Source organism: Poecilia formosa, unplaced genomic scaffold (assembly GCF_000485575.1).
Source record: "Poecilia formosa unplaced genomic scaffold, Poecilia_formosa-5.1.2 Scaffold56, whole genome shotgun sequence".
In the NCBI taxonomy this organism is placed as follows: Eukaryota; Metazoa; Chordata; class Actinopteri; order Cyprinodontiformes; family Poeciliidae; genus Poecilia; species Poecilia formosa.
This window is the reverse complement of record NW_006799995.1, coordinates 2,624,215-2,649,703: the sequence shown is the minus strand read 5'-3', so window position 1 is coordinate 2,649,703 and position 25,489 is coordinate 2,624,215. Positions and strand designations below refer to the sequence as shown.

Sequence of the window (25,489 nt, the reverse complement as noted above, 5' to 3'; positions counted from 1 at the left end):
ATCTCAACATTAATTGTAACATTATTTTTTGTTTATCACGTTACCCCGAGAAATGACCTCGAAGCATGAAGTTGGTGCATGATAAATGTGGAAAAAGTTCAGTTCTGTGAATCCTTTTGCGAGGTAGAGACAATCTGCTTCTTTCTGTCTCTCTCTCTCTCTCTCTCTTGGCCTCTCTCCCTCTCGGACAAACATTGCAGAGAGCACTTGAGGGGCTGTGAGAAGGAAACAACCACAGAGAGACAGAAAAGCAGAGAGCAATCAGAGAATCGGAGCGCACAGTGGGGAGAGAGGGAGGCAGACACACACAGTCGTTGTGGACCGGCTGAAGACTCGCCGATTGCTCATCAGCCTGCCATGACTCAGCCTTGAACGCGAGTCCGAGCAGAATGGATTTCATTTGGGTTCAGCTGCCTCTGTGCTCCGCGCAGGATTTTCACTCCTTCTGGATTATATCTGAAAAAGCAGCCGGTGTCATGAGCGGGGAAGCCATCGAGCAGAAGGGAAGATGGTAATGTCACTGTTCTTCCATGTGAGATTACTTTCATCCTGCTCTTTTCTCTCTTTTGTGTTTTTTTTACAAATTAACTGAAGCAGCTACTTTTAAGAGTATAAATTAATTTGCAGCTTGAGTTTATTTCACAGCTCCGCTTTTACCTCTTGAAGACCTTTTAGATGTTTATAATCTTCAGTTGTAGATGTGTTATTTCTTAATCAAAACACTATAGTTGACATATATGTAAGGAGAAATTTTATACTTACATTTAAGTTGATGCTTTCTCTCACGCCTGAACAAACATTGTGTTTTCTACATCTTAAACTGCTGACAGGTGAAGTTTTGCATCAGAAACGTGACGTTCTAACACCACGTCTCCAAACACTAGTACCACAGAGGGATTTGTTTAGTGCGTCCTGACAAGAAGCTCTTTATGCTTTAACACCCGTGTACTCTGACCACATTTCTGCCATAGCTAACACTCTCTGCTGCTGCTCTGCCCGAGCAGCCTGACTCAAGGTGAAGCTCTCAGGTTACCGAGCATTAGTCCAGGTTTTACAATCCATCCCCTGTGCCTCCTTCCTGCTGCTGGCCCTACAAGATGTGACTCATGCAAATACAAGCAGAAAGTTTCTTTTTTCAAAGTACGGGTGGCTGTCTGAAATGTGGATTTAGATTTTAAGCCTGGAGGAAATGTCTCAGTTTGATTTTGTCCGTTTCAGGAAAAGTCTCAGACGAGCGTATTTTTCATTCGACGTCAGAGAGGGTGTGCCTCGTTTTGTGCATAAAGCTGAATGTGTTTGCCGCCGACAGGCTGCAGGGACGTTATGAAGGGAGTTGAATTTTAAATTACCCGCCCAGCTCTCCCGTGGGTTTGACTTGGCAGGAGTCTTTGTGAGTTTTCCCACCCTGCTTCCTGTATAAGTTTTCCTTGTCGTCAAAACCAGGGGTCCATTAGCTCCGTTATTCCTGCTTTCTGAGTGACCTCGATGTCTGGGTGTTCATTCCCATGTTGACTAAGTTGTACAAAGCGTCTCCTTTTCCCTCTGCAGAAAGACAACTTGTCCTGTCTGAGTGATTCGATGGAAAAAATACACAAAAGTCTGATCCAAATTTCTGCTAGTAAACCTACAAATCATCATATCCCCTTTACTTGAATTACCATCATTACCTTCATATACAATGCCTTGCAAAAGTTTTAACCTCCTTCAGTATTTCATTTTTTTCATTTTTGTAACCTTATGATTTTATGTTATGATACATGGTTTTTACATGTTTTACAAGATAAAATCTGAAATCTGTTTTCATAATGGCTCAGTCTCACTCAGACTCAAATTAAGATTTTGCCTCTGACTTAACATTGGATTTAATTTTGGACTTTGACTGGGCCATTCAACTGTGTTTTCTTCAAGGGCTTAATTACTTGCATTTATTTGTTCAGACAGCACATGGTAATTAGTACAAAATAACTGTTTTCCAGCAACCATGATGCTGTAACATCAGTGTGTCATAACAGAGATCAGTGCAGTGCCAAGTGTTTTTCCTTGCTTAGGGTTTTGCATGTAAAAAGTTGAATTTGTTTCTCATTTGACCAGAGCATCTTCTGGAAAACAAGAAATCGGACATTTTGTTAGTTTTCTTTTCCACTTTCCTTCCACAAGAGTCAGATCTGAGATGTGCTTAGCAAATATTTGCCCTGTCTCTAATTCTCTCCTGTGAGTTGTGGATATCTCTTGGCTACTTCTCAGATTGATTCATCTTCTTTTCCAGCTTTTGCCTTGAGATCGGGACATTTTCTTTCTGTTTATGGACAATCTCTGAATTGTTGTGTGAGATGTTGGTTATTTGTTTTACAATATAACCCATAAATGTCTCCATGTCCTCATCACTGACTTGTCTGCTGTGATGCTTGGTCTTCATGATGCTGTTGGTTCACTGACGTTTTCGCTCAAACCTTCACAGAAACGGGTTTATATTGAGATTTAATTACACAGTGGTCACTCTGTTCTCCATTAAAATGGCTCCGTACTTTAAGGCATCATAATAAAGGAATGTTAACCAAGCTTTTTTTAATGTGTCAAAGAATAAGAAAACCATGTATTATTTTCTTCACTTATTATGTGTGACTTTTTTTTTTTGGACTGTCTTGTAAAATATATTTGTGTTTTTAAGTGACAAAATGTAAAAATAAATTCAAGGAGTATGAATTATATATTTTTAAAAAAATCTAACAAATGCCAACAAATGTATGATTCAGTGTTTTGATGTTTGCTCGTATCGAAGTGGTCACTTTCCGTTGTTTGTCCTGAAATCTGTAGGTTAGAGTTACATTAAGCACAGCTGAGGCCTAATTACAGATGAGACGAGCATGTCAGTGAAAGCTAAGCCACACTTTGACATAATAACATCCCTCACATGGACACAGCATACGTACATCAGCCCCGCTCATGGTGATTTTTAAAGATGGCTCGGCTCATTCACAATTCCCTCACGCGTTTTCGATGACCCAGACTGAACCGCCGACTGCTACTTTACGGCCACTTTCAAATCGCTCTGCTGATCGAGACCGTCATGATTGGTGTTTGTCTCCGGCGAGTCCCGGTCACCTTATCCCACTGAAGCTGCTAAATATACCGTCTGGCCATCGCGGAGCCTCTGTGGTTTTGTACAGAGGATTCATGGCTTACGCCAGTGTAATTTGGCTTGAGCTTGAGAGGAGGTGACATCAGGTGTGTTGAGGCACAGAGGGATAGTATAAGACTGAAGAGGAAAAAACAGAGAGAAAATGAGGATTTTTGACCCTTTTTTTTGTTGCCGTTTTCTTCAAATGTATAGTTTATAGCTGAAGAGCTCATTGTTTTACCAACTAAGTTGATTCATTCAGAAAAAGAGTGGAATTCGAGCTTTACAGAGTAATCTCTGCCTGCTGTGTGCTTCTAAATAGCAAAATAAATGAATCCCAAATGATTTATGTCTTTTGATCTCGTACTGAAGCTGTGATTAAAATGAACTGATAAGGAAACTGATGCACTTTGTGAATGTTTAACAGAAAAATCCACATTACAGTTGCCACAAGGCTTCGTGTTTTCTGTTCATCAGCTTGTTTTCACTCGTCTTTAGGGTGGCAGCTAATCTGTTTACTGCACAATTGAATTACACCTTAATATCACATTTGTTGTCATCCATACATGTGTCATTTTCTGTGAGTGACGCAACCGATCAGCAGACTGAAATCCTCCTTTCTGAAGAGAAAAGTATGTGTTCAAGATGTTGAAGCAGTGTGCTTGTTTGTTAGCTAAACTACTGACATCAACTATTTATAACGCGTTTATGACTTTTACTCAATGTTCATTTCCAGTGGCCTCTTAAAAAGAATGCAGGATTTGTGGTCACAAATCCATTTGTCCATCCTTACAGCCATCTGTTCAAAGCTAAGGGACATTGCATAAAGTGTTGTGAGAAACTATTTACACATTTTTCTGTTTTTGCTTTTTCACATCCTAAGGAAGGAAAAGTTTTTGTTTTCCCATTTTGAAGAGCGTCCAAAAGAAATGGCCATGTTTACATCTTTGGTTATCTAAAATGGAGATTTTTTATTTTGTTGTTGACCGATGAATATGATGGCTTTTCCTTTGATCTGATTGGTAGATTTTAACACTCTGGTCATGAACAGATGGTCATTTCTGTCGCATGTCTGTTTATTGAAAATCTTTCTTTCTTCCAACAATATGGGTGAACAACAATCAAGGATTGGGTGCTTCAGCTCAGACTGATATTTGTTTTTGTTGAAAAATGTGGGGGGGAAAACTTCCTTATATCTGATAGAAGAGAGTGAAAGAGTTGAAAGGTTGAACTAATTTAGCTTTTTAAACAATCTGTTTTTTTAATGTTAGACATGTCCTTTATTCTGATGAGGGGCAACTTTAGTGGATCAATTTAGTCAAGTAATTAACAGTTTGAAAACACACAGTGTTGTTTATGACATTATGCTTATTTTCAGCTTGTAAAGCTAAACATAATGCTGTTTAAAGAGCGTAATGCAACAATGAACTCTTTCTCACATGCTGTTTTTATTTTAATTATGTAAAGCACTTTGAAATGCCTTGCTGCTGAAATGTGCTATACAAATAAAATTTGATTGATTGATTGAATGAAACGGGAAAAGATTTGCTCCTTTCTTTAAGACGCCAGCATTTCTCCCTGTCCTCTCTGCCCAGCAGCAGTGAACTCAACATAAACAGTTTGTGTAATCCAGCGGGGAGTCAGTGAGTGTGAGCTCAGATGAAAAGCAGCAAATATCAACACAGGAAATTGATTCTTCTCGTGCTTATGTAAAGTTTATCTAAGTGTTAGAACAGTGGTTTCTTACAGGGTCTCACATTTTCTCATACATTTAGTAATGTATAAAAAAAAGACAGTCACAGATCCAAATTTTGCCGATTTTTGTTATTTGTTTTGTTGTTAAAGTGGCGATGTGACGCGAGTCGGTCCTTTCGAGCAAACGGTTCCGGCTCCTGATTTACAGACCTTTGTGAAGGCAGATAAGATCAGATTCACGTCGCCGGGCTGCTTGACAGGTCTTTAGCATGTTAAAAAAGTGACAAGCACAGTTAGCACCGCTAGCGTTACGATAGCGACAGCACGCCAGATATAGCTTCTTGAGATTTTTGTAGAAGAATCCTGCCAGAGCTTGATCTGTTACAGACAAAATGGACATTTCTCTCATAATTCAGGATGTAAAAGAAGAATCCATCTCCCTACATTTCCTGTCACTTTCCAGATGATGATGATTAAACTGAAAAAGATTAAGTGTGCATTGAAAACATTCAAGATCTCTATTAGAAACGTCCAAGTCTGCATGCAAACTTTCTGGTTTTCTCAGTCCAGATTTGTTTGCCCAGCCTGGAGCCGGCTTGACATCAGAAATGCTCAGGGACTATTTTTGTGTCATAATGATACTGGACAGAGATATTCAAACTGTCTTTGGCCGCAGCGCTGAGACATCTTATCCACAGCAATGGGAGGGTCGTAATTTATTTCAGTGACGTACTGGGAAGGATCGGTGTGTTTTTGAAGCCAAGTAGTTCTGCGTTAACAGCGGTGTGCTGCCAGGACAAACAAACAAACTTTTGGTTTTAAGTGCAGAAATGCCTGAAAATTGTTTGGGTTCCCCTTTGTGGGTCAATACAGGCTGTTTCTGAAGAAGCAAAGTGTAATGTTGCCTTCCCAAGGATCCAGTGAACACAACTTTAGATATAATTTTGTGCAATAAAATTTTTCAAGCTTGCTAGCTTCTTCTTACTGTGAGCGAAACAAACAAATCAATATTTCTTTTGGGGTTTTTATGTCTTCTGAGGCCTGGAGGCCAGCAGGGGTTCTGAACAAACCCAAAGATCGTTTACACCTTGGGCCGCCACTGACCCAGATCTATCCAGCAAGTCATTTCACTAATGGAATGACAGAATTGATGACTGAAGTGTTTTTAGTCCTGTGGAAACAGTTTAATTAAAAATGTATGAACTGTGATCTATATTTACTTCCACTAAGCTGTGTGTTTCTGAGCTGCAAGCAACAACCGTCACCATCCAGCCTTCGGTTGTCGTCTCCTCTCCATCATTTTCATAATTGCTGTCCTTGTCTTTCTTGTTAACGTTATGTTGATGAGGATTGTTGAGGTTTGCCCCAGCGGGGTGTGGCAGAAGCCACCACAAAGCTCTATGTCAGACATGTTGTACCCTGAGCTGTGGGATCAGAGGACAATCGGGGGGTTTCGGAGGATAATGTCACAGTACGAGATTATAGAGGCGACTCTATAATCCAGTTCAAGAAGACGGTGTCTTGCAAGACATGTCGTCTCCATTGAATATTTTCACATTTTGTAATACTCCATCCATGATAATGCATTATATTTGAATTTGGTTGTAGTACTCCAACACAGTGCATAGATGTGAGGAAAAAGAAATGCGGTTTTTGAAATTTTTGAAATTGTACAAACACCCAAAATGATGCTGCTACACACCATTTTGTGATGGCCTATCTCAAACATAACCGTTTACAGGGAAGATGTAACTTAGACATGATTGACGTATGGATTTGACTAATTTTGTTAGCTTAGCCAACAGGTTTAGCTTAAGAAACATCTCTGGTGTTACCATTACCATTACTGTGTCTGATTTTATTGAATCCTACACAGTTTGCATGGGTAGAAAAACAATCTTCAGGCCATACATCAACGTTCTCACATGCTGTTTCCTGGAGTCAGGTTCTCCTTCTGAAACCCACTGCTCTGGTCTTAGTGGCGCTAAATAAAGCAAGACCTAAATGTGAGGTGGGAGGTATGGGGGGGAGGGGATGCATGAGTTCAGGTCAAAGGGAATGTGAAACCATAAACCAGAAGTGTAGCCGTGTATACTTGAATATTTGTCCACAGGCTGTCTGCCTCCGCATAGAAGAATGAGAATTACTTGAACGAAGCCTCATCTCTGATGATGAGGCATTTCTAGTTTACTCTGGGACAAAATTATTTAATGAACTGCATGTTTGCTGCTTAACACTACAAATTACTGAGACCTCATAGATCAAATGTAATTCAATTGGTGGGTCGGAATAGAAACTTAGCCAAAATCATGTAAAATCAAGTTTTGGCATTTTTGTCAACAAGGCAGTTAAAAGTGTTTTGCATGATTAAAACATAATGTGTTAAATCAAAAAGAAACAAACAAAGAGAAGTAATGACATTTTGAAATCCAGGCTAGAATTAATAATCTATGCTCACTTTTTAATCAGACAACCATAAACAATGTGTTTTTAAAATTGAGCTAAAAAGAAGAATTGTTGTATTTGAATAAAATTAACATGGAAAACGGTGAACCAGGTGAACACCTTCTGGCTGCTGATCATTATAATGTGCATAAGTTCTGTTAGAATAAATTAATTTGGTTTAATTATACAATAAAATACCCTAACAATAAATTTAAATAAAAAAAATTCTAAATTTCCTGCAATATTTTTTGCAAAGAGATAGAAATTTGTATTTTTTGGTCTCTAATTTTACTTAAGTGATGTCGACGACTTTTTACGCCACTGTTGAAAGTGTTTACATTATGCTCTTGACTCTATGGCAATCTACTGGACGGTCATTAAATCGATGACGCGAAATACTTTCAGAAAATCATAAAATATTAACTGGAGAACTTCACTGAAATAGTTCATTTGAATATCTACAGGGTAACTTGGTGCTTCATCAGCTTTTTGTTAGTAAAATATTGAGTAGCTGCACCGCTGTTTCTGTGTCATCATCAGTTTCCAGGTTTGAGCAGCTGACATGAAATAATATGCTGAATGCAAAAACGGTAAATGTTTTGAACAGATCTCATTGAAACTTTCCTTTTCAGAACCTTGATTCTGTGGAGGGATCAATCCAGCACCTCCTCTCTGCGCTGTATCCCCCCTATGAAGCCACCGCCCCCACCCTCCTCAGCCAGCTCTTCCAGATCATCGACGGCCGCTACCAGAGGGACGCCCTCCGCTGTTTTCTGGACTTCCTGGTACCGGCCAAGCACATTTTAGATACCGTGCAGCAGGCTGCATGCGTAAGTTATTCGCCGAGACTCTCTTACTGTCTAAAACAGAATATGAATCACGTCAGTTGCATACATGTGTAATAACGTCATCATACTGTCCACGTTCAGGCCCGATACTCCAATGTGCTGTTCCTCTGCGAGGGCTGGCCTCTCTGTTTACGTGACCAAGTGGTCGTTCACCTCGCTCCGATTGACCCCTCCCTTCTTCAGCCAGGCGACTTTTACCTCCAGGTGACTCCATTTTGCAACCAATCAGCTCGCATCGTGGTCTGCAGCTTGCTGAAGGAGGAGGGGCTTGGCGTGGAGGTGGTAGAGGAGACCCCGGTCCCTGAGACGTCCTATCCTTGTATCTTCAGCTCTGGCTGGCTGGATGAGATCAACCAGGACCGCCAGGGGTCACCGCTCAGACAATGCCTGGTCGCTACTGAACGAGGCGTAGTGAGGTTACCATGGGAACGGGTGGCTGTGCCTGATTTTGTGCAGCTGGCACGTTGTGCTGGGAGTAGCATGGCCTCTGCTGCTCCGTCAAATTCACCTTTAACTCCGCCTCCTCCTCCATCTCTTCCTGATTCGTCCAAGACTTCCTCATCTGATAATACCTTCCCTCTTTCCTCTTCAAGGAAATCTGGGCAACGTAATCCTGCGACTAGTCAGAACTCAGTTTTAACATCTTCCCCAGCAGCTTTCTCTGTGGAAACCAGGATATGTCCCGCAAAGCACGGCATTGCTGTGTCACTTTGCCTGGTAGATGCTAGAACTTCGTCTTTGTCGCAGCTGGTAAAGATTAAAGGAAGCGAAGCAGAGCATAAGCCAATAGGCTGGGTTTCCCCGCATACATGGGACAGTCGCTTCACTGGGACAAATCAAAACACAGCCGCAAAAACGGAAAAACCCAACCTCTCGGGTGGCAATATAATTGACTTCAAAGTTGGGAATAAAGGTGCTGTAGCCTCTGAAAATATATTGGAAGATAAACAGAGAGACTCTAAAGCACAGAGAATGAGCAGACATGAGCAAGCAGCTGTTGCAACAGGGGACTACATTGATGTACTTCAGGCCAAAATGCTCTTCGATAAAGATCGGTCATTGACTGACGAACAACAAAGCATGCAAGTGCATAGCAGAGTACAAAAACATCCAAATTGGCAAATTCAGCCAATCGCGCAACCGTTCAGCACACAGTCGGAAGTAAATTCTCAGACAAAAGCACAAGACGTGTCTGGAGACCAAGGACCTCAATCTGTTCGTGACCATTCCCTGAAGGACCACCCTTCCTCCGACTCCCTGGGCCCCCCTCAGTGTATCCGCACTGTGCGCTTTGCAGAGAAGCCCTGCACCCCATGCTTGGCCAGACGACAAGGTGGGAAGGTCACCAAGGCTCAAGAGCTGAGATGTCGATACAGAGACTCATACCAGGCCGCCATACAGAACCCTGTCACCTTTGGGGCTGAGAATAATGGAGGGACTATGCCAGCCATGGTGGAGGAGGACACGGATACCTCACAGAACGCCGACAAACTGAGTGCCGAGGACTCGTGGAGAGATGTTCAAAACACGAGATGTGATCCTGGAAGCTGTAATCAGTCTCCTCCACAACTAGGTGGGGACATTTGTAAAGAGTCAGGAGAAATAAACTGCGTCCCGTGCAGAAAACCAAAAGAAATAAATGTCACGCCCTATAACGATGGCAGAGTACAATCTGTCAAATCTTCTGGCAACTTTCACAACCTGGGCACGACGAATCCAACGTCAGAAATCAGGACACAGACTCCAAACGTTCTGTCAGCTGCTGATGGTCTCAGGTACCCGGACGACTCAAATAAACAGCACAGATCGAAATTTAGTTCAGCTGAAACATCTGAGATCCACATGCCTTTCAACCATCTTGAAAGCCATCAAACCAGAACCACTTCGACAACTACGGCTCCAAACTTTAAGTCTACCCCCGCGCCGCAAAACAGGCGAGACACCCACCCAGACAGGAGATGTTCATCTCTCTCCACGGCGGTGGTGGACACCTCGGAAAAGTGTGAACTGATCATTGTCGAAGGCCAAAACGTCCGGAGAAAAGAGACCTCTGAGCCTCGCGCGGAGATTCCTCAGCTGCATGTGGTGAAATGTAAGAACAGCACAGCCTTCAGGCTGGTTTCACCCAAGATCAACAGAAAGAAAAATCCTCTTCCAGGTAAAGAACTGTTCTTGCTTTCGTCACCATAGTTTGGAACATTTTTACCACACATTAAAAGTAAAATGTGTTGCAGTTGCAGAGCAGCTTGGCACCAGAAGAATCAATAGCCATGAAACGGAGAACCCATCCCAGATGAATCCATCATCCTCCGCCGAGACCAAAAGGACCTCTCAGCAAGCGTCCGGTCGCCCCAGACCGGACCACCTCCCTCTGGGATCACCAGACCCCAGAGCCCATCCCGTTTACTCTGGGTTAGCCTCTCTCACAGGTCATTTAAATTAAAATTTCTTACTGCTTTAACCACAGATATAAATCTTTGTGCATGCTATAGTTCAACACCTCTAAGCAAAGTGTGACCAAAAACGTTCACATTACAAAGTGAACACTAAATTTATTCCTACACATGTAAACATAATTATCTCATGTTGCATAGATGATAAAATACCATCTACCAAAGTTTACCCAAACATCTATCAGTTTTTTTAGAGATTAGTTACCTGGTTCAGGTGAAGCCTGACTACATTATTTGACTCCACAACTTCTGATGCCCTCCGTCCACTGCAGGCTGCAGAGACAGGACAGGCCGGGCGATCGTTGAACTCTACGGACACGATCAGGGATGGGAGTCAACAGTGACAAGCCACGAGTTGTTCCAGATGCTGCTCTATTTCTACTCCATCACCAGGTGAGAAAGAAGTGTCTCAGATGGTGGAACCTGAAAAATAAACAACATGGGAACTGGTTTGTTGCAGACACTCACTGCTCATTTTTAGTGTTTTAGTGTCTGCAGTGGCATCAGTGTCGATACACAGTGCTGTGGTCAGTTGTCTACACGCAAATTTTTAATAAAAACATATATACAAACGGATGGAAACTATTTCATGTCAAAACTGATATTTCTTTTAAATTGTCTTATCTTTTGAGAGAAGCCTCTTATTTCCTATCAGAAACAAACGTCTTGGCTAAATAATAACACTTTGGAATCAAATTTTCCAGGTGTATGAACCATTTTTGGACTCTGTTGTAAGTTTTACCAGGACTTCATGTATGTCAACATCAGTCCAAAAGCACCTTTGTTTGTGCCTGTTTGCAGAAAAGAAATCAGAGAAGCCGGAATGACGCTAATATTTGACGCGAGGAAGAAAAATCCTCAGCCACAGTTCTACAAGGCTCTGATGGCCCTTCATGTAAGAAGCACACAAAGTATATTTCTGGAGAACGCTGCAGGTTAATTACTGTTTGCATGGTAATATGTGACTGGAGGGCCACTATTAGCATCTAATGACTGGTAAGTAAAGTTAGGCACAGTGCGACAGCCTGGAGTAAAAATAAAACAGTTTCAGGTTGCGCAAAAGTCACACAAAAATTCAAACTACTACAAACATAAACTATTATCTAATTATTAAACACAAAACATTCTTTAAAAAAAAAAAAAAAAGTTTATTTTAGGAATTTTACCGGGTTGACATTTGGTGTTGCTTTGCATTTTTTTCAATCAGCTTAATTCAACAAAATTGTTAAAAAGGTTGTAACTTGTGTTAACCTGTTGCAGGAGTGGTCACCTCGTGCTGTGAATAGTTTGGCTCTGCTGGTGGACAAAGACAACAACCCTCAGCCAGAAAGATGTCCCGGCATCCAGGTTGAGTTATTTCATCCAAACACACTGCATTTGCATTTTCTGCTGAGGATGTGTGTTCACAATCGTCCCTGAGCCTTAAGCCACAGGGAACATCACAGAATGGATATGATTTGAGGGGTAATGTGAAAAGAAGTGATATATGTGTCTAATGTTGATGCAGACTGATTTGGTGACATCAATGAAAGCGTTACTCAAGCTGGCGGAGGCGAATCAGCTGAGCTTCGGTCTGGATGGCACAGCTCATGGCTACTGTGACTGGTTGGAGCTTCATCAGGTAGGAATCAAGTATCAAATGACTGCCTTTGTTTTTCTGCTTGACTTTACCTATAAGGAGGGAACTTATGCTTTGCTATGGGTGTAAAAAAACAAATGTGTGCGGGAAAATGTTTCCTTTTCCCAACTTATTTTCTTCTTCTATTTCCAAAGAATGTAGATCTAATGTTTTCTAGTAAATGCAATGGTTTTTACTTAATTTTATGTTTTTTCTTTGACTTGCCAAGCCTCACTTTCCCTCAGTTTTAACATTTTACTCATCAGCACTTTGGTTTTTAACTTGAGGATTGAATGCACACACACTACTTGTTTAATCACCACTTTAATTGTAGTTAAACTGGACCTCAGCTGCTTACTAATATATATATATTTTTTAATTTGTACAAAGAATATCAAAGCACCCGAACTGTGCAAAGACTGAATCCGGTCTTTATAGGTAACTCAATGTGTTTAACAATTTGAAGAATTATACATTTCAAAGAAGAGCTGATCTAAGTTACTCCTGATGACAACGAACAAACCAAAAAAAAAATCAAAACCCAACTGCAGTATCAAAGTTAATATTTTGTACTCAATGTACTTAGAATATCTAAGTGAAAATGTGCAGGAACCCTATTATTCTCTCTTACAGGTAATCATTCATTCATGCGTCTCCAAATCTTTGATTTTCAGAGACTTTTCCCTTTCGTTAACAATCTCCACGAAGCTTCCAGCCTGTTACTGAGAGCCATTAGTAAGTTAGAGAAACTGCAGATGACCGAGTCTGTGCAGGTAATTTTACTCTCCACTCCTTTCCTCTCAAAGATCCCATCATGGCGAGTTTTGTAACTCAGGCTGAGATAACTGTTCTACGTGTAAAAGTGTTAACACTCTGGCAAACAGGCTGTACAGCAATGCATGATGGACCAGAGGACTCTGATGAGGGACGTCTTGGAGGACAGTCGATTGGTCGGCCTGCAGCGGGAGGGCGGGGCCATTCTGGCTCGGCTGAGGAAGGAGAGTGACTTGAAATACCCTCACTGTGAGGACCTTAGGTACCCAACAAACATCATGTTGTCGCTTTGAGCGCTTACAGAAAGCAAACATTCATGGTAACCAAGAATTTTTTTTTTTTTCCTCCAAGTCAGAGTCACCAGTGGTCTTTTCTTTAGTCAGTAAAGACAAACTGAAGTTGAGATCTTGAGTTTGTATCTGTAAATGTTCAGAAATGTTCTTTCAACAACCTGTAAATTATCTCTTCTCTTTCTAAAGTGATGCAGTGGACTCAGTTACCAGTCTGTACAACTACGTGGAGGAGCAGGCCCACATCCTGGTGCAGAGGACGAACGCGTCACTGGAACATCTGGAGTACCTGCTGCAGCTCAGAGAGATGGAGGGACACTTCATGCAGGTCCGTCATGCTTCTCTTGTGATCTCTGATTTTCATGTCTGTCTGAACTCTGGTAATGTTTACAGTGCTGTACAGAAGTTGCATCCAACTATAAAAGGCACGCAGCCCGTGTCACTGTCGAGGTTTAAAGATGCTTTTTCAAGGTTTGAATAATTATTCAAGAAACAACAGGGTTTTTTTATATTGATTCTGTCATAGGACTGACTTGACATTTGATTTTTTTTTTTCAATGCAGAATTAGTTCAGATTTTTTTTTTACGTTATTAGGTATAGCGCTTAGATTTTTACTACAGTTCAGGTGAGCATTATAAATGCCTTCGAGAACAATAAAATGGGACAAAAATTTAGATATTTAGTTACATTGACAAGAATGTTTGGATGAATTAAGGTGAGGCTTTTAAATGCAAAAACACTGCTACAAACTGTCGAGCACGGTGGCGGTACCATCATGCTGTGGGGGATTTCTTTTATTCTTCTGTCAGCGTTACTGGTGGACCACATTCTCAAGAAGGAGAATTAGTTATTTATACAGTTCTCTCTTCTAGTAACTACTGAGAGGCTGTAGTTAACTAAATTGGTCATAAACTGTTTTTACATGTTGCGTCATTTCTCATTAACAAGGATTATAACATGTTGGATCACAGACATTCAAACAAAAATGGATCTGAAAGCTTCAAAATGTTTTCATCTGAATAACTTTGCTCTGCAGATTCAGCAATGGTTTACTGTAGAGGGAGAGCGCCACCTAATGGAGGCCGAATCAGTCGAGGGCTCTGGAGACAGAATGGAGCAGATCCTAAACAGCTTCACTGGTTTCCTAATTGAAGCTAACGTGAGTTTAAATCTCCCTCATGCCTTTCTCTTTGTCTTTGTGTTTTCCTGTTTGTGCGCCTCCCTGAAGCCTCTCCCTCCCTCCTTCGTCCCCCAGGACCGCAGGCACCACGCCATGTCCTTGGTGTCAGAGGCAGAGAGACTCCAGCAGAGTGGGCTTCTCTACCCAGAGACGGGGGCCTTCAAGACCCTCATCGGCACTTTCCAGTCGGACCTGGAGGACTTCCTCTGCAGGGCGGAGGCATGTGGCCGAGACCTGCAGATCATGGTCAACATATGTGATTTTTGTGAGCAGGTGAGATGGGGATGCTTGAGTGCCCAGTGCAAAATGCAAAAGCACAAAATCTTACCAAGCATTTTTTGTTTTTTGGTCGTCTCTAGTGAAAATCTGTCGGTACACTTGACATAGGACAAAACAAACTTACATGTAACTTTTCAGCAAGATATAGGAGCTTGTTTTAAGTCAATAATTCCTTAATACTGATGGAAAAAGCACTGGTTCCACTGGAAGATTATTTCACTTCTAATAAGACATTTTCCCCATGTTATAAGTGAAATAATCAACTACTAGAAATAGAATTTTTTTTAACAATATTGTCTTATTTTAAGTGTACTGAGATATTTCCAGTGGAAACTAGACCAAAAATTATTTGTAAGACTTTGTTTTGCAGTGATTTATGGTAGAATTTATAATTAAATTCTGTTTTGTTATTGTTGTTTTAAACAGGCTGTGGAGCTTGCCAACGAGTGCACTGATTATTTGAATCTTACTGAAGCCAGAAATCTCACAGTCCAATCCCCTGAAAGTCAAACAAACACTCGGCTGGTGCAGAAGCAAAGCAAAGACCCCGGCCTGGACGCCACACCTCTTTGCCACTCCGACGTCCAGGCTTCTCCTGATCGACTGATTCTCCAGTCTTTCCAGGAAAGGTTCCTCCACTTCAGCCTGGACAAACTCCACGAGGTGAAGGTCCTCGCCGGCTCCCTGCGGGGATCTCGAGGGATGCACGTCTGGAACATTGCCTGGCTGAGATTTCACGAGGCCCAGCAGCGGCTCCAGGAGAGGATGCAGGAGCTGGAGGAACTTTGCCACCCACCGGCAGATCCCAGCAGCAGCTGTGAGGGTCACTTTGTGGATGTGGTGAGCACCAACATCCAGACGGCCTCTCCAGGGGGACAGAGGTTGGTGGTGCAGTCGACCCCGGGGCCTCAGCGTTCTCAGTGGGAGGGCGTCTTGTCCGGTGCAGAGGATTTGGGTAAAAGGAGGCCGGTTGTGGACGGCAGCAGCCCTAATGGAGCAGATGTAGCCTCCAGTAACATTACCGTCATACCGGAGGGCAGCAGTGACGTCGGGACAAACCGGGAGTCAAAGCAGTCGTCTCACAGGTAATGAACTTCCTGCTGGGCGCTACTTTGACTTTTAAGCTTTTATAATGTTGTCATTTTTGTAAATAATGGTCAATAAGATTTTTTTTTTTTTTTTTTTTTTTTAAAATAAATTCATTTTAGAAAAAAAAAAAAAAAGTTTTTTTTTTCTTTAATTATTTCCATTAACACAAATAATTGAGTTCAAGACGCATTCAGAGCCCTGACACATTAACACCAAAGTACTCAATACTTTTTACTGGGATTATATGAAATTGACTAATACAAAGTAGAGCATAATTCTGAAATCTGAAGAAAATAATACATAATTTTCAACAGCTTTAACTGTTTTTACTTAACTTCAGTGCAAGCAGACGCCTTTGGATGTCAGCTTTGTTACTAAACCTCAGTATAAACTCATCTGTTCTATGAAAGCCTCAGTGTTGGAGAACAAACAGCATCCTGGAGACCAAAGACCACAGCAGACAGCTGAGTATGCATAGAGATGTTAATGAAACAATAGCTTCAGCTTTAAACCGTTCAGTTCACCCTCAGGTTTTCATGGTTCAAAGCTGCTGATGGGCCAAAACCACTTGCAGCAAAAGGTTGTTCTTCAAAATATCTGAATCCAAATACACTCCACATTTTTGCAGTTATTTTTATATGTATGAAAGCAATATTTCCTTTCCCTTTCAGTTCACAATTATGCACTACTTTCTGCTGATCTGTTAATAAAATACGTTGAAAATGAAACGTGTGACAAAAAATTTGTGATTTAAACTTAATTCCAACTATCCATTTTTGTGGTATTGTTCGTAACCTCCACAAACATTTTAAATGAAGTTACATGACTTTGGAGTTAGTCCCTAAATCAGTATTAACTCCAGCTAGTGAGGATGAAGGGAAATATTTCAGTAGATCCTGTAAGCACAGGTGTCAAACTCAAGGTCAAATCCGGCCCTCCGTAGCTACTTTGTGGCCTTCTAGAGTCTCTGAATTTGAAGATGACATTTGCGTGCTTAATTATTATTTTATCTGTCAAATTGATTAAGTCTTGATTTAGGATCGAATTACATCAATGTGAAAAGACTTTAAAAATTGTTTAATTTTTTTAACAGTTTAACGGGTAGCTTTATCAACACATTCTGCCACACCCAGCCCTATGAGGACATAGGGCCTTGATGTAGACCCAAAAAGAAAAGGAGGCTGTAGAAACAGTGAAAAGTAAAAACTCACCCGTTTGCTGGTTTGTTTCATTCTTAAATAGGTCAGCCAGGAGAACAGAGAGGGAGGCACGAAAGAGACACACAAGCAGAGCCAGAAGCGAGAGGGATGCCGCCGCTTTATCTCAGTCCCACCCCGTCGGCTGCCAGTGGTTTCCATGGAGACGGGGTCTCGGAGCGAGGTCGGTGAGCCAGGACTCGTGCACCGCCAGAGCCGCAGCCGCTGGCTCCACTCTTGAAGAGCAGGGGCCTCGGTCGCCGCCGTGCTGCTCCCACCGCGGTCAGCCGTCTTGCCGCATCCTGCAGGAAGCGCAGAAGTTCCAGATTTCCCGACACGGGAGCTTCTGCTCGGACAACTCCTGCGTGAGCGACGGCAGCGCTGCGGGGGCCGAATGCTGTAAACACTCCAGCCTGCCCCCCGAGACATATGGGAGAGCGTTTTGTTTGTCAGGTCCACAGGAGAATGCCAGCAGTGCTCTGTGAGTTGACTATCAATGACTTTCCTTGCTTCTCATTCTTACTCACTTTACTCTCTGAAGTTTAATGAACTCCTTTCCGTCCCTAAGCTGACAATGAGGAGCTTCAGGTACTCTCTCCTTGTGTTTTCATAGTTGAATTTTTATCCATCATGTTTTTATGAAATAGCAATCTTATCAAGCTCAATCTCCAACACTTCCAGGTTAAAGATTCAAGTCGAAATATTTACTGTCTCTTCCAAAGTATCCAGAAATTTGATTAGTTTGCAGGATGATCAACTAATATTTTGTATGTATCAAAGAGGCAGAAAAATTTTACATTTTTTTTTGTCTTATTTATCAGCACTCTTAGCTGGTGAGGCATAAAACTGTAAATCAATAAGATGCTGTCACTTATAAAATACATTCCTCTAACTGATTCATTTAAAGTTAACAAAACAATCATGGAAGCATCTGTTTGGTAGTTCCTTATGAACAACTTCTGTTCTGCATCCTAAGAATCAAAACATGATTTTAAACTGAATTAGCATAGTTTATTTGACCAGAAAAAACATTAGCAATGATACCAGGGCTGTAGTGATACATGGTGTTCTGCTCACGATACGATATATATCACTATATTCAACAAACGGTGCAATTTGATACGATTTGATACAATTTAAAGGTTTTCTGAAAGATTTGACAGGGACAGAGTGATTTTGGTGACATTTTGTGTCTGTATATGATTGTTTCATAGACTTGGATTGAATTAATTTAACTTATGGTATAATAAATATTTTTGTTATACACTTGCTTTGTTTAAATGTTAATTGTGTGGCTTTGTGTATTTGGTTATGCAGAAAAGGGACCATTTTTGTCTTATTCACTTATATTAGATAATGCAATTTATCTATTTCATTTCATTATTTAATTAATTGTAACTGGTTGTTTCATTACATGCCATGTTTAATGTACATGTGCAATAGAGTAAAAATGACATGTGAGATAGCTCATTTAATTCCTGTGGATTTGACATAAAACTCTAAATAGCATTTACTGTATCGATACTTGTGAATGAAAAATCGATGCTTTCTGAGGAAAGAAAGGTCACAGATTTGATAAAATTTCACACCCATAATATCAAGTTCATTTAACTGGAAAAGGAAATAAATTCATCTTCTTGCTGTATGCAAATATACATCTCCACTAGTATTGGTTGTACATGCATCTGATATAAATATTGTTAAATAATTTATCTACTCGTTTACGCACAGTTTTTCATGATATTTTTTTAAGTGCAGCTAAACCGTAAAATCTCAAGAAAATAGTCGCTTTTATGTCTTCTGAAATATGCTGTGTTTCACCCTTTACGCCTGGCTGACGGTAATGGAGTTTTAAATCCCCTTTTGTGTCACCAGGAGGGTGCAGCATGTCATGGAGGAGCTGGTTTTCACAGAGAGGGAGTATGTGCGCTCTCTGGGTTACATCCTGACTCACTACCTCCCCCTGATGGACAGGTTGGACATTCCTCAGGATCTCAGAGGCAAGAGGGGGGTCATCTTTGGCAACCTGGAGAAGGTTTATGACTTCCACAGCCACTATTTCCTCCCAGAGCTGGAGGCCTGCGAGAGGCAGCCGGCCATGGTGGCCCGTTGCTTTCTCAGACATGTAAGAAATAATAATAATAAAAAAAAAAGCTATCTCACTCACTGTGCAGTTTTGAGATTTTTGTATGATTGTTTAAATTTGTTGCGACAATAATCCTAACCTGGCCTTCCTGCAGAGTGAGAGTTTTGGTCTGTACGCCTTGTACAGCAAGAATAAACCTCAGTCAGACGCGCTGATTCTTCACCGCCGCCATGACATCTTTAAGGTCAGTTTAGCGTATTTCCTGTCTGTTGTTAGTAAGTTTTGATACAACACCTTTTCTTCTTCGGGGGGATTTCAGAAGAAGCAGCAGGAGCTCGGGGACCTGATGGATCTGTCTTCCTACCTGCTGAGGCCCATCCAGAGGATCAGCAAGTACAGCCTGCTGCTGCAGGACATGCTGGCCTTGGTTGGACCCTGCAGATCGAAACAGAAGGACGCCGCTGTGTGCACACACGGCGTGTGCGGCCTGGCTGCACCGGATCCGACCTGCGTGGAGAGAGACAGAGAGAGGAGGGAAATCCAGGCTGCTGCAGACCTGATTCAATTTCAGATGCGTCATGGCAACGACTTGCTCACCATGGACGCCATTCAGGATTGCGATGTGAGATATTAGCAGAGCAGAGCAGAGCGCTCACGCTTTGATCTCCAGCGTTGGACGACATAAACAGAAACTTTTTTTTCCTTCGTCAGGTTAACTTGAAGGAGCAGGGGGAACTGATCCGCCAAGACGAGTTCACAGTTTTCTTTCGGAAGAAGAAATGCGTCCGCCGAGTCTTTCTCTTTGAACATTTGATTCTGTTCAGCAAAACCAAGAGGACGGATATCGGAAATGATGTTTATGTCTACAAACAGTCATTTAAGGTATTTATCCACTAGCTTAAAACAAATAGCTGCTGAAGTCTGTTCACAGCCTACTTGTATTAAATTTTGCATACATGATATTGTGCATTTTGCAGTAAAATGCACATCATTGTCACACATCAGTAAAATTGGAACAATGGGGCTTCATAAGAAAGCCTAAAAGTCTTTTCTAAATATTTCCCTGTTTTATGACCTCAGAGCAAATGACAAACTTTATTATTTTAAGCATTCCTAAAGCTTTTAGTCTGCCATTTCAAGTAGAATCTTTACTTTGCGTATATTTCTCACATTTGACTATCACTGGCAAAGATCTGCTGGCGCAGGGATCATTTATCTGTTTTTGTGTGTGTGTGCGTGTGTGTGTGTGTTTTCCAGACAAACGATATAGGAATGACCCATAACTCTGGTGTGAGCGGTCTGTGCTTTGAGATCTGGTTCCGCAGGAGGAAAAGTGAGGACACTTACACTCTGAAGGCCTCAAGCACTGAAATGAAGGAAGCCTGGACCACTGACCTGGAGAGGATTCTGTGGAACCAAGCTGCTCACAGTAGAGGTGTTTGTCACAATATTACATTGAAATACATATTTAGAGGTTTATTTTTTTTTTTTTTTAAAAAAGCTCATTCTGAATACGTAGTTTGTGTTCCAGAGCTGCGTTTGCAAGAGAGAGTGTTTATGGGAACGAGTCGCAGTCCTTTTATGGATATTCAACCCAGTGATGCGGCGATTTGTGACCGAGCCGTCAGCTACGTCCTGCCTGGGAGAAGTAAGAAGTTTGCACCATTCAGTGTTTTACATTTTAAATTGTCCTGGTCCTCCACACATTACATCGGAGAGCATTACAGTGTATCTAATAGCTAATACTGTTATTTTGTAATATTTGTTTAATTTGAAAGTTTTATATTTGGGACACAAAGTTGGTGCATTTTTACAGGAGACTACAAAATCATTGTTATAAAATTAGATCTTAGACCAGTTTGTCTAAATTGAAGTCAACATTTGGTGAAAGCACAAGGACTTGGTGAATTTTTCAAAGCTAGTTTTTTGTTCAGAGTTGAACAAATTGTTTATTAGAATAAGTGAGAAGACATGGTGTCTTGTAAAACTTTCAACACATTGCAAGCCTAAACATCCATGTACTTTATAGGAGTTTCATCAGATAGACCAACACAAAGCTGTAAAGTGGCGGGAAAATAGAAAATAGTTTTCGGGAGGAGTTTTGTACAAATACAAATTTGATTTAGAACAGAGCAGGCAGGTCAATAATAAAGTTGTGGAGCCGTTTAAATTATGAAACAATATCCCAGTTTTTCAACATCTCACTAACCACTTGATTTAAAAGTAGAATTATGTTGGTACAACTACAAAACTACCAAGATGTAGTTGTTCACCTAAAGGCATAATCACAAAGCCAGACAAGAGGCCCAAGGCCCAAAGAGCTGCATAGATAAACGGCTCCAACCTGTTAACAGTCCATGCTTTATTAGTCCAAATATGACCACTAGATGGCCTTAATTAGGAGAACATCAAGCTAGAAATATGTAGTCTAATTAACTGGCTGGATTCATGTATGAATGTAGCTGAGTATCAACAACGTGTCAGTGAAAATCTGTCTCATGTTGTCTGATCATTTTACCAAGTAGAAACCTAAATATATAGTGTAAAACGTGTTATATTCTCATTGATTGCATTTATTTGTGTGTCGTTAGTCCCTGTGGCGTGTTGTTCACACAGGGGCTTAGATTATCCCCGACCGCACTCCATTGGCTCTGGCAGCACCGCCTCCACCACCGTCAGCCAATCATCTTCCTCCTCTGGCCGGGGCTCGCTGCCCCCTTCTGGTTATCTTGGGAACACCAACCCTGGAGTTGGGTCATCCCCTGAGGCTGCCACTGAAAATGAACTCAACAGTCATCATCTTCTTCAGCACCAGCCTCATCCTCACTGTGATCAGTGGAAAACTCGCTGTCCTCTGAGTGAGTTTATTGCCTAAGTTTAGATTAACATCTTTTGAAAGAAGTTATAAATTCAGAACTTAAGTAAAGTCGAATGTAATATTTTTAGACATTATTATATTGTGTTTGGTGCATGTCTGTGTTTCAGTCGAGAGCACTGACTCGTCTGGAGAAAGTATGAATCTGTACAGCAGCCCAGACCTCAGCTGTCTGTCTGCTATCAGCAGAGAGGTAGTGGACGACTCTTCATCTGTGTCCCAGAGGTCAGAGCAGAAATCAACTCTTTGTCGGACCCCCAGCCTGAGGAAAAACGGCTCCCCTGCAGCTACCAGAAAGAAGCCTGGTGTCCCCCCCAAACCTCCACATCTAGCTAAACCTCAGGTAAAACTGAAGATGAAACTGAGCAACGTTGTGAAATTTTAACATCGTCTTGAATATAATTTACATGTATGGCTCTGAGCTCCAGATATCTGAAACTACTTGTTTTCCTTGAACAATTATGAATGTTTGCATTCATGGTTTGCTAAAAAAAAAAATACTATTTGTTTATTGAAAAATCTAAGTTCTGTAGTAGACATTGTCCACAAAACATAACAAGAATTTAGGTGCTTATATAATGGTATTATTTTCATCTTTGATTAAACTGAACTGTATTTTTCACTGCAGGGGAAGCTGGGAAGATCAACAGAAGTTTGACCCTTATTTCTAAACAGAAGGTAATGGTCATTTAACAACTTAAATTTAAAGGTTAAAATGTTTTAAATAGGAATTTGCCAGTCATGGTACAGTGGATGATTTGCAGTCTAATGATACCAAGTGGTGGTAGATATTTTTGCCATCAACCAGTCATGTATCATCAACCAGATGTATCTCTGATGTGAACCATGTTCTGTACAGACCAACAACATTTGTGTATTTTATAAAATGGTAAATAGAAATGTATTAAAATTTTGCAGATGAACAGTCAATAACATAGCTGATGCCTGCTGCAGACTCCATGAAGACAGAAGGATTGCATGCATGGAAACATTTCCATGGGCTTCACAGCCATTATTATCAAAAAGACTGTATTTTTTTATTTATTTATTGAATCGATTTTGGTGTCTCAAAACTATAGATACCACCAGTGTGGGATCTTGTCATGCACAATTTGTGGGGATCAAACAAGTTAATTAAACAAGTTGGAGTCACCAAGACCAGCATTGTTATCCAAGGTTAGCCTGCTCAGTGTTTACATCGGCCCACTGTCCAGAGTGAAGACATAAAGAAGAGGTTGACCTTAAGTGGAGTTAAATATGTGGACATTGGTACTGCGGAAAAACTGAATCTGCTTGGCAAATTTTTTTTGGAAGAAAAAGATTTACCAAATACACGGTAAATGTTTGTACTTTTTCCAATTTCAATTTGAAGGTTTTTTTAATGTGGTGCCTCTCAGTATTTGCTTGTTCAGACGTTGTTGTGAATGTCTTTTTTTTTCTTGATCTTTTGTCGTCTTCTGATGGGACAGACCACTAGCCTGTGTGTTTGAGTTGTTACATTTTAGACGCATCCAAAAGGACTGGGCTGACTATATATGCATGATCTTCAAGGAGGAAACTCAAGCTTCTGCAGAAGAATGGAGAAAATTACAAGGCAGCAGTCAAAACCCACCACGATCCATAAATCAAATCAGTTTCTCCTAATTTTTGGGATTTAGTTAAGTGTTAGTTTTTTTTCTTCATATTGTCTTAAACATTAGCCTACTGTTGTAAACTTGAAAGTGTCTGGGTTTTGTTTTGCTGTTTGTACAAAATGTACACGTGCAAATTATGACAGCCATATTAGACCATCGTTTCCATACTTTGTGTTTTATATAACTTATGTAATGTCTTTTTTTTTCAGTTTTATACCCCTTTATTTCTTTTAAGTTTTGTAAGCAGTGTCTAATTTGAATGTCGGGTTTCTTCCCTCTGAATTTAAAATGTTTGATTGCAATAAAATGAGAATGTGATGCCAGATGGGAGCTGATCCCTTTATTTATGTTTTTATTAAACTTCTTTATATTAGCCCAATGAACCAAACCTGAAACCAAACCTGATTGTTGGTACATGACTCCAAAAACCAGGCTGCAAAGACACCAAAAGCACATCATACTGCTAATGAATGACAGTAGTGGCAGCATCATGGCCTGGGGTTATTTTTCTTATCAAAATGGGGTTGTTGTCAAGGATGAAAATATAACTGGGTCAAAAGACCCGTTAGGTTTGACCACAAACTTTCACTAAACGTGAAAGATTTTATTTTTTAGCATCAGAGTGAGTCCAAAGCAGAAAGGAGAGTTATGTACTGGTCAAAATTTACAAGAATTGGACACCAAAGTCATCAAGCCTGATCTTCACAGATTCGAATGATATCGTTCATTTTCAAATCATTTCACCCATTTTATGATTCCTGGCTGTCTTTTTTTAACAGGTCAAAATGTCCCTACCTTGGAAAAATAACTGTATAGGAAACAAAAGGGTTCTTTTTAATATAGTAATATTAAATATAATTTATTTTATGAAATGTTTCCATGGAAACCATTGTTTGCACATTTAAAATGGACCAAGCCAGATTTCCAAGAATTTGACACTAAATTCAACTAAAGTGAATATCAACTAGAATAAGTGTATTTCTTAAAATTACTACACCGCTGCTTAACATTACTGACATTTCCTGTCGAGAAAATAACAAAAATCTAATGCTAATAGTTTTTTTTTGTTGTTTGTTTGTTTTTGCTCTTGTTAGACAGATTAAAACGAACACAAAATTACCTAAATAATTTAGTAATTACTAATATCTCTAATATCTCAGGAATAACTTGGTTTATGTTTATTAAAATATTAGAATAATAATATTAACCTTCCAGCTCATAACGCTCCTCGGCAGCAGTCATCTTTCAAAGGATCATTTACCGCAGGTTTCTTCAGGAAGCGCTTCTTCTTCACCAAACTCAAACCTCCCTAGGCTTCTTCGGGCGTCTCCTCCCAAAGTCTCGGAAGGGAAAGAATTCAGAACGTGAGAGTTTTTATGGGCTCGCTGACGCTAACGTCGTTTCCATGACTATGATCAGTGGTGGGAAGGAACTGTACTTAAGTACAATTTTCGTGTATATGTACTTTACTTAAGTAGATTTAATAATGGATACTTTCGATCTTTACTCCACTACATTTTTACAGTAAGTATCTGTAATTTCTACTTCACTACATTTCTACAAAACTACCGTCGCGTTACTCGTTACATCCAATGCGCTTTGTTTTTTTTTTTTGTTTTTTGTTTTTTTCTTTTTCCCCCGTTAAAATGTGAAGATCAGGGACTGGTGTTGTAAAGTCCAAGCAATAACGTGACTTACTAATTACGTGTGTCTGTTGCGATTGAGAACGCACGCGCTAGTGCGTGATAGAAATTGGACTACAGAAGCTGAAGCGTGCTGACGGCAACAGGTAACAAACAGGTAAAGACTGATGCAGGGCACCTCTTCCTGCAGCAAAAAATCCTAGTTCCGACAGAGCTCACATTTCAAACTCGTTTGAATCCAACATGGGGTTGATGAATGAACGAG

The 25,489-nt window shown here is 40.6% G+C and overlaps 1 protein-coding gene across 3 annotated transcripts; it reads left to right on the top strand.

Annotated features, from left to right (window-relative positions):
• The first annotated feature begins 203 nt into the window (after nucleotides 1-203).
• Nucleotides 204-23,906, top strand: LOC103139008 (uncharacterized). Of its 3 annotated transcripts, none has more exons than XM_016672184.1 (25): nucleotides 208-511; nucleotides 7,891-8,088; nucleotides 8,188-10,264; nucleotides 10,341-10,535; nucleotides 10,832-10,952; nucleotides 11,361-11,454; nucleotides 11,820-11,906; nucleotides 12,067-12,180; nucleotides 12,852-12,950; nucleotides 13,062-13,213; nucleotides 13,431-13,569; nucleotides 14,279-14,401; nucleotides 14,498-14,695; nucleotides 15,128-15,786; nucleotides 17,033-17,467; nucleotides 18,862-19,111; nucleotides 19,227-19,316; nucleotides 19,392-19,694; nucleotides 19,784-19,954; nucleotides 20,330-20,507; nucleotides 20,592-20,720; nucleotides 21,664-21,930; nucleotides 22,058-22,290; nucleotides 22,576-22,625; nucleotides 22,866-23,906. In XM_016672184.1, exons 1-24 carry the CDS (start codon nucleotides 509-511, stop codon nucleotides 22,603-22,605), a joined length of 6,345 nt encoding a protein of 2,114 aa, XP_016527670.1. In that variant the 5' UTR covers nucleotides 208-508; the 3' UTR covers nucleotides 22,606-22,625; nucleotides 22,866-23,906. The 3 variants fall into 3 exon arrangements, with proteins under 3 accessions (XP_016527671.1, XP_016527670.1, XP_007553506.1); XM_007553444.2 differs by having other exon boundaries at nucleotides 209-511; nucleotides 20,604-20,720; XM_016672185.1 differs by lacking the exons at nucleotides 22,058-22,290; nucleotides 22,576-22,625; nucleotides 22,866-23,906 and having other exon boundaries at nucleotides 204-511; nucleotides 21,689-21,782.
• Nucleotides 23,907-25,489: the final 1,583 nt, after the last annotated feature.